At 45.3% G+C, this 20,487-nt stretch overlaps 3 protein-coding genes across 3 annotated transcripts in view; all 3 read right to left on the minus strand.

Annotated features, from left to right (window-relative positions):
* Window positions 1-20,487, minus strand: part of LOC131284238 (pseudouridylate synthase RPUSD2-like) — a 109,798-nt gene that overhangs the window by 58,770 nt on the left and 30,541 nt on the right. The window lies entirely within an intron of this gene.
* On the minus strand, window positions 1,949-2,733 carry LOC131284249 (uncharacterized). Its single transcript, XM_058313106.1, has 2 exons — window positions 2,689-2,733; window positions 1,949-2,608 (listed from the first exon to the last, which is right to left on the minus strand). Exons 1-2 carry the CDS (start codon window positions 2,731-2,733, stop codon window positions 1,949-1,951), a joined length of 705 nt encoding a protein of 234 aa, XP_058169089.1.
* LOC131284261 (uncharacterized) lies at window positions 4,292-5,075 on the minus strand. Its single transcript, XM_058313118.1, has 2 exons — window positions 5,031-5,075; window positions 4,292-4,951 (listed from the first exon to the last, which is right to left on the minus strand). The coding sequence occupies exons 1-2, from the start codon at window positions 5,073-5,075 to the stop codon at window positions 4,292-4,294; spliced, it is 705 nt and encodes a 234-aa protein (XP_058169101.1).

Here is a 20,487-nt window from a genome sequence, read left to right on the forward strand (position 1 = left end):
AAAGAGGAAAATTACGCTGAGGCCAACACTGGAAGGCCCGGTGTTGCACTCAAGGGTAAGTGCAGTGTCATCAGTTATGCTAATGGCCGTGCCGTTACGAGCGTTACGGTAGAAACGATTTATTTTTTTTTTCTTCTGCTGAGCCACTTTAAAAATTGCTACGTTTTTGTGTTTCGATCTTCGCACGTGTGGGTTTGTTGGTCATTAAGAAAGATGAAAATTTATTTTACCCCACAGTGGAATGTAGGGCAAATTGCGGGACACTGTTTGTGGTGCGCCACTTTAGAAAAGGAAGAAAAAAGTATTGGCTGATTAAAGTAACAATTTCTTTCAACACTTTTATTCGAATTCAATACATCACAAGTTTGATGCTTCAAGAGAAATATTGCAAATTTGTTAAACCTCGGAACAACTAACTGGTTGGTTATTGGTTTTGATTGCGTAAAGGCGAGACGTCTAATTAACACATTTATTATCCATGTTTGGAGTTAATATCGGCTCGGCTGGAATGAAAATAAATCACGAAGCTCACACAAACAGGATGTTCAAACGACCGACCGGCATCGTTTTGGTCAAAAACCGACAGTAATACACGTGGCCCATAGTGTCGGCAATGTTGTGGCGAGCATCGTACGCTTCCTGCCACGGCTAACCCGTGAACCAATCGAGCTGGCCGACCGGCGGGGCAGTAGCCGTTATTGCTGCCGGTGGTCTCCGGATATACCGAAAACCCACGGTCCACCGATGCGACCGAAGCGCGACGTCGACGTAATGAAATTTTGTTTATTATCTAATAAATAACTTCTCGCCAGCTGCTCCAACGGTGACCGAGGAACCACCAACCGCTAGGCCGGTGGAGACCAACAGACAGACCAACAGACAGACAGACAGATCGTCCGCCAGCCAGACGGATAGACGGTTAGAGAGCTGGGTCGCGGTCTCCCGAGTGACGCTATCCCCCCCAGAACCGCGGACCGGATGACAAGCGCGATACTTATGACGCTTATGCTAGCGCCACTGTATTAAGATCGCGCCGGAGCTGCAGCGCCCAGCTGGACGGAAGTAGCAGCGAGAGGCGTAGTTTCCCACACTTCCTGACGTACGCGTTGAAGCGCACGATGTCCCTCCCCACACAAGACGTACACGACGTGCAGAAACACACACACAACTCATAGCGGCATTCGCTCTCATTCGGTCCGTTGAGTTTTTCACTCATCCGCCCCTAAATTTACGGACTCGATGATGGGAAGCGTTGCGTACGCTACGACTGTCCTCAGGCCATCCGCAACCACCACCAAGCGTTTTACGCTTGACCTCTCGGAAGTTCCTAAATTACAGGATCAGAGCGACACAGGGTAGCTACTCTACTTCTTTCCAGTAATAAAGTAAAAAAAAAACACAAACGTAACCAACGCCGCCGGTCGTGGGTAGGCAAAAAGGTGGATCGTAAAACCGGCGAAACATCTGATTTACTGACCCCAGATACGGACACGAGAATTGGCCAGAACATACGATTTGGCGACCATACGAAACACAAGGCGCGCATTATCGGGGGTCGTGTCGAACCGATAAACATATCTTTTCATTCTTTTATTTTCCAGCCCAGATCAAACCCACACACACACAATTTCGGCTCAGTTTTATGTAACGATTATCGATAAGTGGCCCTGGAGGGAACACGGTTGATTGCAAGATAATCGGTTGATTGGTCAATGTGTTTTTTTGAGGAAATCAACTCCGTCGTTTAGTCAAATTACGACCGAAAAATAAAATATTATTCATCGCAAGAAAAAGTGCAGCATGCAATTAACCTTCAACAAGTGGACTTCAGATACCAAGGAAGATCTCTTCATTTAGTGACGTGGAACAAAATCGATTGGATAAAGTTGTCGTTTTATATTTAACCAATCGGGTACAATACTTAGGATAGTACCGCTCACAAGGAATCTTACTGCGAGCAGAAGAACAGCGTGTCGCGGATGACACGGCCGTAGTTGTTGAAACGCTCCACACCGCGGTCAACGCAGGTCACGATCTCCGGCAGCAGGTTGTCGTCCAGATCGAACACGCCCTGCAGGGCGCGCTCCAGAGCGGGCTGCGTGATTCTGGTGAAGTAGTCGTACTTGTCCTGGATCTGGGTTCCAACGATGGACGAGATCTGCTCGGTGTAGTCGATGGCGTTCCAGTCGATGAAACCACGGACAACGATGTTCTGGAGCTCGGTCGAGGCGATCTGGGCCTCCTCGAGGGCGGCATGGACATCGGCCGTGCGCGAGGTGATCTGAATGTTAGCATTGCTGGCGCAGCGCGACAGAGCCTGTCCAACCCACTCGATTTCGATGGCCCAGTTGGCGGTGGCCACGTTAACGCAGGCAGCCGGAGCCGACGACTCGCCGACGAAGTCCTCGGTGTCCTCGCGGATCTGCTCGACCTCCTCCAGGGCGTTGTTCATGCGGGAAATCAACTGTTGGTTCAACTCGACCAGCTGGTCGCTCATCGAGAAGCGGACATTGTCGAACGTACCCTCCATCAGCTGGTGGATGGCTTCGGCCTGGTACTGGATCTCCAGCAGGTACTCGATGAACTCATCTTGGCTCTGGGCAAGGGACTGTGCACAACGAGAGAACGCATGATCAAATAGTCACCTAATCAGATTCACCACCACAGTTCCTCGCTATCGACACTCACTTGACCGGCCAGGGCCAGCAGCAGGCAAACGAACAGGCTCTTCATGGTAAACGATTTGCTTTTCTCGCTCCTTGTTGCAACTTCGATGGCGTCTGCTTTCAAACTAATCCAAACCCGCGGTGCGCGTTGCGGTTTAAAGACTTTCCGCACTGACCGGATATTATTCGACGCTCACTGATACGATCGCCGAAATCGTTATCGTGCGCCAAGGCAATTGTGGGTAAAGCATTCCACGGACTCGGCAATTTGCGCCCTTAATTTAATCTCTTCATCTTCCGCCGCCCGATTCCGCGGCCCACGCGGCAGGTCGGGGTACTACCTGGTGCCACATGATGTCCACTTCCAACCTTCCAGCGGGCGGTGGACGACGGTGCCTTATCAGCGACTTCTTTTCGGAACAGCCTCATTCCCCGGTGGTTGTTCCGAAAAACCTCGTTCGTATCGACTGACCTGTAGTCGCGATTAGGGAAACGGTCAACTTCTTCTCGACGGCTCCTCTAATCACTCGGACATTATTGGCAGATAGTACCGGAGGGTACCACATGCACACATTTACGCACGAGCGGGAACGATAAATAAAGTAATATAAGGCGGTATTAATGCAAGATAATTGTGCTTTATCGGCATACCAGTTGATGACGGGACGGTTTTCTTTTTTGTGTGTGGTCAACCTCTCTACCACCGATTATCGTGAAATAACCCACGCTGGTTACCCTTCGTTGAGGGCGGAAGAATGGGAATGATACAAGCGAGGCAGCGGTGTACAGCCTTTTTAAGCCACGAGATTAACATTGCGTCAATGGCAAGATAACCTTCCGGAAAGAAAAACTTATGTAATTAATAAAAAAACGAAATGCATTCTCAATCACGGAGCAGCATGCCAATACTTCCCCGACTTCCTCGGTGGCGTGATAAGCGAGAGCACGAAAGGCACGTGAAACGACCGGAAGAAGGGGAAAATTAAACTCACGATTCAATCAGACCCAGCGCAGATAGGTTAAGGTTGCCCAAAAGAAGGCAAGGCAATTTTGAGAAATTCAGAGATCACGAAACGGCTCAAGGCCTCCTTGGCAGGAGAAACGATTAAAGAAGGAAAATAAAAATGCGCGTAGTGGTTGGATCCAAAACCCGATTGAAACTTTTTATCTTTTAAACTTCACCTTTAAATACAAGCCTGTAAAAATATTTTTCTGTTCTTATGATAAGATATGTAAATTTAGTATATTAAACACACAAGAAACGACCAATGTTTCTATGTTTCGATGGAACAATGTTTCAAAGCTTTTCATTCACAATAAAAATGTCATGGTCAAATTAAAAACAAAATACGAGCGAGGTGATAAGCCACAGTGTGATAAGACAAAATTGTTCAAAGCTGCGTCAGAGAGGGTTGAGCTTTATCACAATAGTGACAAACATCTTCCATGTTCATATACCAATACCAAAACAATTAATAATAATTCAATCAAGAAATCGTGTGACTTAAATTAAACCAAAATTTTGAGTTTTGAGAAATGATTAAATTCAAAACAATAGAACAACGCGATTATGTTTTAAACAATTTTTATAGGCACAAGGAACGAGTTTTACATGGCACAATGACTTATTGCGCACAGAAGAACAACGTGTCGCGGATGACTTGGCCGTAGTTGCTGAAACGCTCCACACCACGCTCGACGCAAGTCACGATCTCCGGCAGCAGGTTGTCGTCCAGATCGGAGACTCCCTGCAGGATGCGCTCCATATCGGGCTGAGTGATTCTGGTGAAGTAATCCAGTCGGTTCTCGATCTGAGCGCCAACAACATCCGCTAGCTCCTCGGTGAAGTCGATGGCGTTCCAGTCGATGAAACCACGGACAACGATGTTCTGGAGCTCGGTCGATTCGATCTGGGCATTCTCGAGAGCGGCGTGGACCTCGGCCGTACGGGAGGTGATCTCAACATTGGCGCGGCTGGCGCAGCGCGACAGAGCCTCTCCAACTAAGTCGATCTCAACGGCCCAGTTAGCGACGGCCACGTCAACGCAGCTAGCCGGAGCCGCCGATTCACCGACAAAGTCCTCGGTGTCCTCACGGACATCCTGGATCTCCTGAAGGGCGCTGTTCATGCGGGAAATCAGCTGTTCGTTCAATTGAACCAGTTCCTCGCTCAATCGGAAGCGAAGATTGTTGAACGCGCTCTCCATGACATCATGGGCCTCTTCGGCCTGGGTCTGGATGTCGAGCAGGTACTGGATGAACTCATTTTCGCTCTGAGCAAGCGACTACAAAACGCAACGAAACAATCAATGAACAAAATGATCACCAAAGATTCACCTAGAACTCCTCGCAATAGACACTCACTTGACCGGCCAGGGCCAGCAGCAGGCAGACGAACAGGCTCTTCATTTCGCTTTTCAAACGTGCACGGCACAAGAATAATTCGGCAGTTGTTAAACGCTCGACGACCGTCCAAAACTATTCGGAACTTTTGGTTGCGTGGCCCAATTTATCGGTTTACAGGGCGGATTAATATCAGTACCGCTTTATCGCCGCAAAGAGTTTTCAGTTGGGGTATTGAAAAATGCTGCCGTTTTATTGCCCCACCATCGCTACCACTTACGCAGAACTCGTGCTGGGGAGGTCAGGCTAGATTACCGAACACAAAATTCAAGCAGATATGAGCTACCTATCAGCGATACGAACGCAAACAGGATGGTCGAGAGCGTACACCTTCCCGTTTGTCGAATATCTTATTCATCCAGCTGAATTGCCCCTTTGCAACTCGGAACTTGCTACCGGGGATAAGCGAACGGCCTCGCAGGATAAGATTAGAGACATTTGTATTGTTATTTTTCCGAGCCAAAACGGAACACTAGGCAGGTGGCCAGGAAATGTAAAGCAGCTTATCTTATCGCAGAATGAAGTACACGTTACGCAGATTAACGCCGTCCAAATCAGCTGATGGTGCAATATTTAATCATTCGGATGTAATTGATTAATTGATAGTGATCCATAAAGGCATCTTACAGTCATGCAGGAAGAGTGTCCCTTTCCGATTGACCCACAACTTCATGAAGTTGCGAATTACATGAGCAAAAGTCACTGTTTACCAACGCCAGTCGTCGGCATGACCTTGTTTTGCAGTCGAGTGAAAGTAGCCGGTAGAGCCTGTATGCCAATCAAGTTAAACCCTGTTTGGCAACATGCTGAAGGGAACCTGTTTTGGTCGGAACTTCGCAAAAGATGGGAACGTAACCAGATTACATCATTGTCCTCGTCGCCAGTCGACCTAACCTTGGCATTGAGTAGCGTTGCATTCTTATGCGAATGCTGTACGGATTTGATTCGAAGCCTTTCACGGATGAACAGATTTCACTGTCAAAATGCCGCGTCTTCAACGAACGTGTCAATCGTTTCGCTGACGGTTGTTTAGCACAATCGGACTTCGGGGAGTTAAAACTTTGAACATGTTTGTGACGCAGGACAGTGTGTTCAGATTTTTTTTTTTAGCATTCCATTTGCTGCGTGTGGTCATCATTGGCAGAGTAGACATTCACGCTTTGCTGCATAAAATTTGCATCTATTAAATCTCATCGACCCATCCGATGCCGTCACAAACCGACAAGACGCTCTGCGCGGTCAAGTTTACTGGAACAGAGAAACCGCGGAAAAAAGAGAAGCAAAGTTAACTGTCCGATCGTAGCAAAAGATAAAAGAAGATTATGATTTATTTTATTATCATAATTGAATTTAAATTGATCCACTCTTATTCTTATTACACTTGACATGGATCAAAATAAGTAAAGCATTACATTTAATTTCTCATGAGGACACAACATCACAAACATTTTTATAATTTTGATTATTAAAAAACATTCTTATAAATTCAATTCATATTTGTCAAAAAGATTTTATTACATCTCAAATAAGCAAGAAATACCATGCCAAAGAGGTTTTTTCTCCCATGCATCTATCAACAAGTAGAAACCGTGACAAAGATAGTACAAGTTTTTATTTCAAGGCATCGCTTTCTTCTTTACCCCCGCGCCAAACAAATTTGTGCAAATTATAACAATTTGTGGCGGGCCGCATAATAATGTCATTAGCATAATTAGCTGATCCCGCACACTAATCGGTTACTCGGTTTTATCGACCGCGACGCTTCATCGTCGTTCCGTGGATCATCCGCCGAAATTCGATTTTCATCGAGCGGAAGTTCCGAACGATGGCGAAGAAAACACGATCGATGATAGTTATGCGCAACCCCGCTCATCGCGCGGAAGGAAGTTAGGGCCAGGCCAGGCCAGGCCGGGCCTGTTCCGGAGTCTCGGCGGACACTGGGTGCGAATGGATTGATGAGTGTTATGAATGGATTGTGAATAAACGGGGCGTAATTAATATAGATATATATTTTTCGCTCCTTTCTGTGTGTTTTTTTCTCTTCTTCGCCTCGACGAACCCACAACCGATGTGCGCTGATTCTAACGATGTGCTGGGGGACAGTTTTATGGGTCGCCACTGACAGGAATAACGATTATGATCGTCGCGCAGCCATCTCCGCCCGAATGGGTTGAACGGGTTGGTTGCCCCAACGTGAATGGGTAGTTTGTTGTCAGTGTTCGCCGGTCGATTGATGGAGCTATTAGAAGGTCGTACATCATGACGTGCTGCAACCGCAAGGCACAAGGCAAGGAGCGAGGAACGACGCTCTCCGACAGGGTAGGGGAATTTGTTGTAATGACGGTGTAAACAGACAAAACAGAAGTCCCACCGTAATTCACAATGCTTACCAAATGAATCATAGTGGGCGATCGGGAAGTCAACTCTAGGAAGAGCTTAGAATGCTTTAAACATAAGCAGTGAATAAGTGATGGAAATATTCAGAAGTTTAAAACACATGAGATGTAAAAACTATTCTATATAATCAACGTTATAGTTCTGATGGCGCAAATTCTTCACGAACGATTTGATGGAAATTCAACTATACATTTTCCTCGTCCTAAGCCTTCAACGTGGATATCGGAACCAACAGCGCATACCGTATGCGACTGGAAAAAGGGACTAGTTACGTACCAACTCCAAACCCTTCGGAAAAGTCAGCGTCAAACTTCGCTGCCGGAAAACCGCTGCCAAGCCGTTGATGAAAGAGGATCATCGCCCTCAGGGGCTTTACGGAGAATTTGCACATGCTGTCCGTAGTCCGTCGGGGTAAGCTGTTTTAGAGGTTACGACCAACTCGTAAGCATGCACAGGCTCTCTACGAAATGTGAATGCCCGGCGAAAATGCGAAATAACTCAACGATGTCCGGTTGGGATGGGTTTGAGAAACACTGTGGAGGCGGTGAAATATTTCACATAACATCGTCGAAAGTGGCATTGTCGGAAAAAGGGGCAGATTTGCAAGAGCGTTCACTACGCCACACTCCTGGCTGTTGGGAGGAAATTTTCAACCCCAAAGGCAACGCCAGGATCTGCTAAGAAGAAATCACAACTCTTACCCAACCACGTGTCCGGACAAGTCGCAGCAATTTTCCGGAGAGCAAGCGAAAGTATTTTGCCCAGATTCCCGAATAACTGCTGAGGACTATCATACGCCCGTTCTTACTGGATCCAGCTCACTGGTGTCTCCGGGCTTTTTGTCAAATATAGTCATTTATTCATTCACGCAAAAGAGAGATTCGTTGGATGGTAAAGAGAAGTTTTTTTTAAACTTTTGTTAGAATCAGATTTGATAAATTTACATTTATATTTTACTGAACAACAACGTTCAATGCAAGAATAAAACTTGCAATACGATTGTTGGACTACGAAGTCAACGACCGGTAAAGAGAAAAATTATGACATGATCCAAAGAGAATGGCTTGTTCGACAGTGGAAACCAAAAGTTGTATAAGGTGAATAATCCCCACAAAAGGCTATATATTTGCCCGGACAATACTGAATTCAATGAAACTCCGATTGTTTAAATAAATCAGTCCAAACATAATCCGTAGCAATCCAGGGAAAACAATATTACTACAATTTGTTGATCGAGCATCAACATCGTACCAACGAAGAGCTGGGAGCCACGATGCATCCCGTTCACGTCAAACCAATAAATGTAGCTAGTCCTTTCCGGGTGAGAGGAAATTGTGAAATTTACGATCCAATTAAACGTGGCATTTGAAATGTTTTAATTTCGTTTGCGTATTTATCATTCGCTGTTTGCCCGACAGTCTCGGTCCGGCGGCAAACATAACTCTTCCGAGCAACATAAAAGACATACGTTTGTACTGCCAATTTATTGTTTTTTATTCTCTCTCCTGCACTTTATCGCCCTGCGTTTATACTTCCGAACGAAGTGCAGTGGAAAAAACGGGGCTATGAAATACTTATAGCTAATGAAAACATAACTTTTTTCCTCATTCCTTCGTTCTTCTGCTCTTTAAACGCTCTGTGCGTTACGATATCAACACGGTGAGTGATTTTTCTTTCGCTTTGCACGCTTCAGTCTGATTCGTTCAGCTTACTCTGAATAATATTTTATTTGTATGTTGGGACTAACGGATCGTTGAGTTGAAAACAGTACTCTTTCCTGTGTCAGATCTTCGTTCAAATTAGATTCAAAATGACTGGGTGAATTGAGTGGTATCCTTGGGTATTGCCTCTCGTCCAACCCATATTTTGCTTTAAAAAAAATGAACAAAGTTCCTGGTACATATTTGATTGTTATTGAAATGTATAAAGCAAAACTAGGTAAATCATTTTTATGTTTTGAAAGTAAAATTCGTAAAAGAACATAACAAACCACAGCGACGCGTTGCTAAGAAACCCTAACAGAACATTCAATTATATTCCCATCGTTGGACAGGCTTTCGAAAGTGTAAAACGCGGTTCATCGCCTTGTAGCGAGAATGTCCGATTTTCCGAATGAATGAGTTTTTGTAACGAACCACGTATTGCATGCGGCGAGTTTGAGGGTTTTTAGGCAATGAAGCAAAAAAAAAACTAAACAAACCCACAATGAAACCACTGTTGGAAAACGGCCGGCAAAAGCCGATTCTGTCTAGCGGAAGAATGGGATCGCCCAGGGCAATGTGAGGGTGTTGTCATGTACATAAATTTATGTTTTTTTTTATACTTGTCATGGTCCATTTAATGGACCTATTGCACTGATTTTTTTTAAAGTAAAACCGAACGTAGGAGCGTAGTGACTTTGTAAACCAAATCGATCTTCCATGTTTGTAGATGTGAGCAAAATCCAAAAAGTTATTCCGTTCAAATGGTTGGTTTTGTCAAACATCAACTTTGAAATCGTTGAAATTAATAGAATTTATTGATCTGTATATTATCAATACACACCCACCATTACACGACGAGGAAAATGGACAACGCAATATCATCGCATGCGGATCAATTACCTGCAAAGAAAAGAGAGAAAACAAAGTTAGTGAAACGAAATTTCATCACAAAAATTTCACATTTTAATACCCAATATGAAATGGTGAAATGGAATAAGATAACAATAAGTTATCCATTCGATAATTGGAATAATAGAAAGGATTGTTTCATGCAAGAATTGGCCACAAAAAATCTAGCATTGAAAATCTAACTGAAAGCCAGATAAGCCAATTGAATTTATCAGGGAACATTTTCAACACAATGCTTAAAGCACGCAATATTCTGCATTGGTGTATATGCAAAACTTTAAAGCATCAACACAGCCATGTACAGTATGTAGACACGCATCCTTAGTTTTTTGTTCTTATCCTTCTGTTCTATGAACACACAAAATATGCATCGGTGTTACGTTTCGGCTTATGCTGGAAGCTGCATGATTCCATTGTTTCTATTTTGCCATCCACTCATGCGTTTCGCAAATGTTCCGGGAACTCGGTTCAATCGAAAGACCAACTCAACCTGCCTCACCGAAAGCCATTAGACGCGCCCTAGAGCCCCCGTTTGTTGTGTTGAGCTAGTCGCATCGCATTGGGTTGGTCTGATCATAGCGCGGCAGAAGCCACCACAGAAAACGGTTGTCCTAACCAACGGAGGCACACCACACACGGAGTGTTTTGTTTGTTTATTTGTTTAGTTGTTTGTTTGTATAATTTATCAATTTATGCGCACCACCGGGCAAAACCCGTCGGTTTCATGAGCATCGACCTCCGAACGCCCTCCCAGACACGCGCGCTTGGAAATGAAAGTGCAATGAACACAAGCGGTACCGGTTCAACAACGGCTTATCGCGCAGGGAGACAGACGCTGGCAGGAAGGCTGGAGGAATTTGGTGGGCTCCCATGACCTCGCCGACGCGTCCTGACATTGACCCAATCCCCAAGGGCTACCTCGCCCGGCCGCGAAGTCCTGCGAAGCGGTAGGCAAGGCAAATCGTAAGGCCGGGATGTGGTTAAAATGAATATTTAATGGTTCTTCGAATAGTCCGGATAAGTGTTAGCCGGTTGGGCAAACCGAGCGTAGCAGCGTTGCCAGGTCGTCTCAACCAACATTGTCCCTACACCCCGGTGTCCCTACCTACGCCGCGAACCAATCATAATCCATTTGAACATATTCGTTTCCCCCACACACACACACTCCCTTCGTTGCCGTGTGTCCCTTATGTTATTTTACAATAGCAGTGCTTCACAGCCCTTCGTCTGTATTGTTGCTCTTTCGATCGAATCTTTCCACTTTATGCGGAAAGTGGAAAATCAAATTGTGCGTCCACGACACGCTGCCGTTTCTCCCATCCCACCCCGCTCATGGGTAGGAGGCCCATCAAGGTGTGAGATGATGCATGAAAAACTGAGTGAAGCGAATAAAGCCAGTACTTCTGTAAGAGAAACCCATATACACACACACGTACACTGCACACGGGCATTCCCGATGCGGGATGATTTCCACCAAACGTGTTCACGGCTCAACATCGTTTCGGTGCGTGCTTGCTACCGAGAGCTTTAAGTGGTTTGGAAGGTGGATTTTATTTGGAAAAGGTAAGTGCCAACTCGTTGAACCATAGATTACTGACGTAGATTTATGGCTGTTTGTTTCCCTGCGCTAACTTACGCTTATCAGCTGAACACGCATGTCGAAAAATGAATTTCATAAAATGTTACTTGAACAATTTATTTCGTAAAGGTTATTTCCAAATATATTATGCAATGTAGTAAACGTTATGTTATTCTCATCTTTCCATTAAACCCACCGATGAAACATGTTTATTACATGGTTGTTGCAAATTTTACGACGGCTTACGTAGCGCACATAAAAACATCATCCCTTTAATGTCGTCCCGAGCAAAAGGCCATCCGCCGTGGATCTTTTCGGGGCCAACATTAGATTCGTAAGGTGGAACAAATATTCACGTACACATGAAAGCAATCGATCAGCACACCATCGTGGGCGTGAACCTTCATCACGTGATTCGTCGCATTGTTTACAGGTCACAAAATAAGATCAAAACATTCCCACACTACACATCTCGCCATGCAGGCCCAACGGTGGAGTGCAGAACAAGTGAAAGTAAAATTAATTTATCGTACCGGTGCCGTCGTAAATACACCTACCAATGGCGGATAATTCTTCACGGGACCGGAACGCACCGGTAGCACAAGAAACTTCCGATTCCGCTTCGAAACGCCGTGGCATCCGACGGAGTCTCTCCCTTCGATCGGCAGAGTCTGTTTGAAGCAGATACGGTGGTCCGTAGTGCTAGCACCAAACACCCTGTACGATATACCAAATTCCTGTTGCCATGGCGAGTGGAAAACCGAACGCCGTTTGGTTCTGCACCCGAAACTACCGTGCGGGACGTTTGCAAGAAAGTTCGCAGAAGTTTAATTTCCCGTCGCCGCCCAAACCACCAGGCGCCTCCATCCGGGCCGGGGAGAGAGCTTCCGGGAAAGATTAATGCAGTGCGTCAGCGTCCGTTCACTACCACTATCGACCGAACCGGGCGTAGCGAGGACTATCGACGTGTGCTAATTATCTGACGACGACGGCGATGAGTACCCTCGTCCCTTTTCCAGCGGCCAACGCGGAATTTTCCACCCACTAAAAACCCCCCGAAAGCTGGTTTCAATGTTGTTTGATCACACTATCATGCCACTGATAGTGTGTTTGTGTGCCAATGTTTTCCATTAGGGCAGCGGCAGCAGCAGCAGAGGAACAATAATTAAAGCGACAAACAAGTGAAATGTTATGCTAAAATGAGGCGGATGCATCGATCATACGGTGGCGCTTAGAACACGGTTTTATCACTTGCAACAACACGGAAACATCACCACGTACACATGAACTGTTTACTTAAAAATCAGAGAGGTTTAGCATCGCTACTAACAAAATAACAAACAAGGTTTTTCACACTGGAAACGTAAAATCAATAACACCCTATAGTATCATGATGCTAAGCGAGTTAAAGGTATAAATGAGTTTTATATTTTCAGCTTTGTGCAAGTGTATAACAGCTGATATTGATGAACACACCGAGCATAAACGCCAATCATTTTGAAAAATAATAAATCAAACCAAAATTCGATTAAACCAGTAAGCAAACCTTTGCCCTAAAGTCGTTGAAACGGAAAATAGCATAAAGAACCAATCATCCGATTCCTTCCTTGCCGGGGAAATAAACAAAAATAAAATGAAAACAACGACCCCCTCTCGTCATTGAGCCAACAACCGAACGGGTCTGTTGAAACCGTTCCCGCCATTCGTCTCGCAAACGATTTGAGCTCAGGCAATCAGGCGATAATTAAAAGTAAATCATGCGATTATTCTACCACCGGGGCAGAAAGACATTGCCACCGAATTTCGGCCTACTGAACTGAGCGGAACCGAACTGAACTGCGCCATGCCCGTGCGACCGTGCCGTGGGGTCGAGATTATTAATCAATTTTCGCCTAACGACCAACCGATCGGGGTTCGGTTTACGGTGTGAACAGCTTCAACGACCCAATCACCTCCGGCGCGTGAAATGCTCTGATCTTCGCGTGCCGCTTCCCGCGGGAAGTATAAACGAATGCGGCCACGAATATTTCGCGCTTCACAGAATTTTCCTACGTTTTAACGGGAGGCGCTACGTGGGACGGTGAAACGAAGAAGGAAACATTGGTGCGGGGTTCGGGCGGGATGTTTTTTACCCTCGCCTCCATTGCCCCGCTAACGATAAATGTGTGTAAACAATCCAACCGAGGAATGATTTAAAATCGGTTCTAGACTGCTGGGAGAAATATTGACGGAGTTTAACGGACGAGTGGACCGTGGAGTTTGAGGTACGAAACGTCGGATTTATCAATGTGATCTACGCGTCAATTTTATGAATGATAGGCAGAGTTCGAAGTCAGCTTGCATGATCCAATCGTTTTGGGGTTTAATTAAAACCAACAGAGAAGATGACTGTTCTTCACACTCGATCCACGAAATGTATTTGTTTAACTTATAAAATTTCGAAGTTAGGCAACATGTGGGATGCATTTAAATCGTTTACACGAACGGTAATATTTAACGCTGATTTATTCATTTCAAAATACCAAATCCACAGCCCATTTCCGCAAAACCTTTCTTCGCCAACTCTTGCCGTTGGAAAAGAAAACCAAACATCTCCTGCTGTTATGATTTTCATCTATTAGCAAGCGAGTGATCGCTGTCAAAGCATTGCGTTATTAATGCTATAAGCTATGATTTATTTTTGCTCACCACTCCTGAAGCAACACAATCAATTTAGTTGCTAACAAAACTCCCGTTGCTAAAGCAACCGTTGTTGGCAGGATCATTGGTCTCCCGGTGCGGAAAGAGCAGATGTATTTTAAGAATGGAAGAGAAGAACCCCAAAGATAAACCACACTCGGTACCCGGAAACAGCGGTGTCACATCCCTGGAGACGGTGGCAAGAAAACCGCAGCCGAGCCGAGACGAACAGCTCTATTATTCAAACGGAGACCTTCGTTGCTCGTCGGGGTAACCTTTGGTCATTGGTGCACCAGGGACACCGGATAAAATGCTGCGGGCAGAGTTCGACCCGGTTAACAGGGTGAACACTATCCATCAATTAATGGTTAACCTTATTGAGCGCCATTTGAGCGCCTCTGTGTCCTCTTCTGGTCGATGATGAACAGCGCCACATGGAAACGGATTATGGTAGTTGTGGTTACTCATTTTTCTTAAGAGAATCATTCTGGCTTGAATGTCGAAAGAACTTATAAAAAGGTTTTGGTTGCTGTGGAATCATAAACTGTTTTTTGAAAGATGATATATTATGTAGAATATTGTATAGCATTATTCTGAATAGAGTAATTCTTGATTAAAAGAGAAAACACACACAGAAGACAACCATTTAAAAACATATGTTATTTCTACACGTTCTAAAATTTGAATTCTTTTCAAGAAATCTTCATCTCTGAATCATCTTGTGAACGAACAAAATATGACGCTACATTTCGGTGCCTAATCCATCCTGATTAATAAAATACACAAAACTCCCAAAAAATAACCCCGAACGCATAACGTACACAATGTGGGAAAATAGCATCTCGCGCGGCTTTTATTTACGAACGCGTTTCGCCAGCAGCATTACGACCGGCTTCGCATTACGCCCAAACGAATGCAGCAGCTTTGAAGGGGGATCTCGTTGCATTTATAATTATTGGTTCCTGTCGGTTTCCGTTGCATCACAAAAACCGACGACGTCAGCCTGCCGCGTGTCTGGTTACTCGCTTGTCCCCATTTCGCTCATAAGCTAACGTCATGTTTGAGAGTAAACTCTGGGCGGGAATTGGAGGCACTATTATTAGAATTCATTCCATTCCTAGCGGCTGCTCGAAACGGTTTTACGTCGAACCGTCGCAAGCACGATTTAAACAACGAGGAAATCCTATGTTTGCAGCTCAATTCGAAATGTGATATTTGCGAAACAATAACGGTAATTAGAAATACCTCAAAAATACTTAAATTACGCTTCTTTTGAAGAAATTCAAAACGATTTCACACATGAAATGAATATACACATTCTACATAAATGAGCATTAAGTATTGCAAAATAATATCAAACACAGCTGAACAAAGGTTTCCGATAAAGTGTGATTAAAAGCTCGTAACTAATTAAAATTCCCCAATATTTGAAACCAATTATTTCACGATTTGAAAATGTATGCTTTAAGGCAAAGTTTGCGGGTACCCGTGGGAGAATTATCACATCACCCGGAAAAATAATCACATTCATTGTCATGCACTGTGTCCGTGGTTTTGTCGTAAGTTTAAATGAGCACAATTTGCGGGTTGGAATTGTCCAATTAATAGGGGATTTTCGACTACACGATTTTCCGAGGGAAAATAGCTCCATTAACTCAATGATCGCCCAACGCTCGCAGCGAAAGCATGTTCGCCGTTCAACGTCTACTCGTCCTGCCCGTCCTAAACAACACGGGCGCGGCATGGTTGTTTCAAGTAACGTTCACGGCACGGCACAAATAGATCAAGATGTGAAAACGATTTTCTCTGTTCTGGCGTTGTCTTACCTAATTTCCATTTGTGACATTCATTCTCGCGATGTTCTACCCCAGTGTCGTTGCGGGGGAGGGAGGTCAAGGTAGGTGGAGGTTGGTGTAATCACACGGCTGACACCGACAGAACGAGACACCCCGCACAGTTTCTATTAAACTTTCTGTCAGGGTCGGCAGACGCGGGATTTGAATTCAATGTTTCGCGCTATTTTCCACCGAACATTAATGTTGCCATCGACTGCGTTGAATGGATTTATTTTTAAATCATTTCATATTTCCCGGGGAAAGTGGGAGGGTGTCAGTGACGATGGTGTGTAGGAGAAAGCGGATGGAATCTGATAAAATGACTACAACAATCGTAACATTGTTTGACGTACAACAGTGTTCCGCTACGTGAACGAATGAACCGTGGAAACCGCCCCCCTTTTTATAGACACTACGCCGCCCTCTCTTGGCCATGGTCGAAGGTCGAATTGCAATTTACAACACATTTCACTTCGAACGATTAATCATTTTTCAAGTGTCATCAGGGTGGCGGTTCTACCGTTCCGTGCTTCGTGGTCTTTTTTCAATTTTTCTCGACCACTCCACTCCATCTGCTCTTCATTTGACTCATTCGATCGGCTCGGTTGGGCACTCCAAGGATGTTTTCCCTGTTGTCTCGCTGCCCCAACCGGTCCGGCTGCTCTGGTTTTCGCAAACAATCAGCATGTGGGCCACGTGGACATCATTGAAATACAATTTTTCACAGCACCATCGGCACATTTTCCACCATCCGCTATGTGCAGCCGACTTTCTTTTTTTAATGTCCAATTCTTGGTAAAATCCACTCCCCCCCCCCCTCCCCAGTTCCCCCCGGCTGGTGACGATTTGCAAGTGATAAATGATTTACATCGAGCTAACCGTCGAGTGATCTCGTGGAACCAAACGCGCGTTGTCTGTTTTTTCTCTCAGCGCTGCGAAAGAAATTCAATGGACCTTTTAAAACACAAATTTGCTTTTCCGAAAAAAAAACCCGAACAGAAAAGAACACAAATCGTGGATGTGGAGTGCACGTAGACGCAACAAACGAACGCTGGCGGGAATATCGGCGTCCGGGCGTCGAGTGTACAATTAATTGAATCACCCGAGCCGAGGCCGTACAGCGTTTGCCTGGGAGCACCACGGTTGCTTCCCGTTCCTCTTCGGTCAGCCGTCAGATCGAACAACCGTTTTTCCACTTCGGTTCGACGTGAATTACCACCTTTGGCCGTAGAAGCGTCGGTTCCCGGTCGGGTCGGACCAAACCGACAATCAGCGAAACCCGGGAGCGAAAGTAAATTTGAGCGAATTAATCAAAAAACTTCGCAAATTAAACACCACCCACGGTACGTTACTTCCTCACCCAGGGCGTGTTAAAGAGGGTGCAGGGTAGTGGCGTTCACCAGCCGACGGTTCAATGTACCGCCATGCCGGGCCAGTGAATTGTTTTGCTTCGATTGCATTAAGTATTTTATGTGGGTGAAGGGTGTCGATGTTTTACATAAAAATACATGCTCCTTGTGGTGCTACGTGGTTTGTTAGGTAGACAGCAATGCAAAATAATAGTAAGTTAAATAGAAAAATTAACGTGATTTACATTAGGTTCAGGATCAATAGGTATAAAATTAAAATAGTCATGAAACATATCAGAAGAATACCAATGAAAAACAATGTTCTAATCCTATCGTGTATTTTAAGAATTTAATTTGTACCAAAACCCTTCCTGCGCCATTCATTTCTTGTATGTTACACAAATTTAATTGGAATTGATGATGTCAAAGTAATCAAAATGACTTATTTAGAAGCTATTCAAGCACTCCAACTAATACATGACAATGAATAAATCAATAATGACAAAATAAAATATCCACAAATGGTCGAATTAGTTCACCACCGATAAGTATCTAAACAAAATAGCTAAATATTAAACGTTCAATGACACGCCGGCCACCACCCATTCCACCCTTCGACCACCGAAAAAAAAGGAAGCATAAACCACTTCGGCACCATTTATATTTGCCCCACATCACCACCGTCGTCTAAATGTGGTGGGCATTAAATCAATCCATCAAACACCACTCGAGACTCTGCAGAGTCAACTGGCAGCCAGCACTTGTCATTTGCATTTCCACTTATCCCTCGGGCCCGGAATCAGGTCTGCAATAAATACGGCTCCCGAGAGGCTACAGCACAGGAATGAAAAACTCGCGCTCCTAGAGCCCGGTAGACCATAAATTGTGTCAAAGCCTAAGTGAAGCAGAAAATACACTGCCTAGTACCGAACCATCTGCCAGCGGGAGTCGAAACAAAAGTGGCAACTACAGCAGCGTTGTGGGGAAAGTGTATGTACTCTCGACGCTAGCAAGCAAATCTTTCACATTCAAGAAGCAACTCCCGTGGATTGACTGCGTGCACGAATGTGCTTCAATCATACCGACTACCGACGAGACCAGATGACAGCATCGCCCATTTGTTACAGCATTCGTGAGGGCAGGGAGATGGCACAAATCCTCCACATGACGTTACTCTAGCGTTGTGGTTGTACGTTGTAAAACTTGCTACCGGTACGTGTTTCTTTTTTTGGAGGGAAGAGCATCTTTTCCATTACAACAAAACGAAAAGCGAGGAATCTATTTTCCAGATTCTATTCTTTCCAATTCGTGAGTTTTCCTTTCTTTTCACCGACAATTGTGGAAATGCTAGTGATGTGTGTATGCGCGGTACAATTCAAAATTCCCGAAAACCCGACTCCGGGTCAGAAAAAGCGGAAGAAAAGGAAACGACAGGCGAAACGAAGCTGCTAGAGGAGGGAGAGGATGAGCACGAAAGTCAACCTGATTGGAATATAAAATCAGATATGATGGGTTAGGACTTTTTCTAGACAATTTTGGCCCGCTTTCCAATCACCGTCGGAGAAAGAATGGTAACAAGGGTGGGTGCTTGACAAATCCATTTGAAAAATAGGATACCGCAAGTAATGTTGCGAAAACAACGGTCCGATAGGGCCAGTTCAAATTGAACCGGTTGGAGCCGCCAACAGATGGCAGTAGTCGTGGTGAAGGGCCGCGTCCGCTAGCTGGTCCAAATCCGTAGGGTCTATTATCCGGAAGAAAGAGACGACCAGCTGACGGACGCGGCTGATAAAAATGATAAAAAGGGCTCCAGCCGGGACAATGGCGATCTTTTCGGTTCAGTAAAGAAAAGTAAAAGCACGTGTAAATTTTTTAACATTCATTGTCGCTTAAAGTAAAAAATAAAAAGGACGAGTGTTTAAAAAACGCGTGGGAGAAGACATAAATAGAACGAAAGAAAGAATTGGATCGAAAACCTGTTGCAGGACGCAACATTTTAAAAAATTTACACTTGAAAAGACATTATTTCGTTCGACAACGCTGGACGCGTGGATGCTGCTGGACGTGGCATCTGGTGGAACGAAAAAGAAAAGAAAAATAGTAAAGCATCGTTCAGTGCTGTGTGTGTGGTGGCTGTAGGACACAGCCAAAGTTGAGTGTGCAAAGTTCAACTGCAAGTGCAGGACTCGCAACATTCAGCGGCACACGCAGGAACATTTTACGGTGCAAGCGGCTGTTGGACACAGCGATACAAAAGATAAAAGTTCATCTGCAAGTGCTGGACGCGGAACGCAGTGAACAAAAGATCAGTGGTTGACTTTTCACGAAAGACAACACGATGAGTGACGAAGTGTGCCTTGTGTGCGGACAGGCGACGAGTACGGTAGATAGCGTGGAGTGCGACGGTTGCAGCGCATGGTGCCACCTCAAGTGCGTGAAGGAGGACGACACCGTGTACAGTCGACATTGGCTGTGTCCCCGTTGCGACCCCGGAACACAGAAGCCAGGAGAGCACCCCCCCGTTTCGATCTCTTCACCCACGAACGTGCCACCTGGAGCAGGAGTGTGCTCGCCGGCATCGGTGCACTACGCTCAACCGATCGTTCTTGATTCTTGCAACGAGTCGGTTGTGCCCCAAGGATCGCAAGCGGCACCCCTTCCAGCCGCTCACCCCCTACCCGGAACGAAGGAGAGCGATACTGATCTCACGCTAGGAGAGATTAGCCGATGCGTTAGGCGCATGACGGAGGAACGGGAGAGGGAGGACAAGCGGATGGAGAAGCTAATGGACCAAATGATCCAATCGGTTGTGCGCTGTTTGGACGATCGAAACGTTAGGAAAGCACCAGGATCGAAGCAAGGGCTTCCGAGTTCGACGGCTTTCGGTGCTTTCGACGAAACTGAACAAGGCGATTATGGACCATACAACGAACTTAGTCGGAGCCAAGTGTCAGCGCGGCAGGCTGT

This window comes from Anopheles ziemanni, chromosome 2, assembly GCF_943734765.1.
Source record: "Anopheles ziemanni chromosome 2, idAnoZiCoDA_A2_x.2, whole genome shotgun sequence".
In the NCBI taxonomy this organism is placed as follows: Eukaryota; Metazoa; Arthropoda; class Insecta; order Diptera; family Culicidae; genus Anopheles; species Anopheles ziemanni.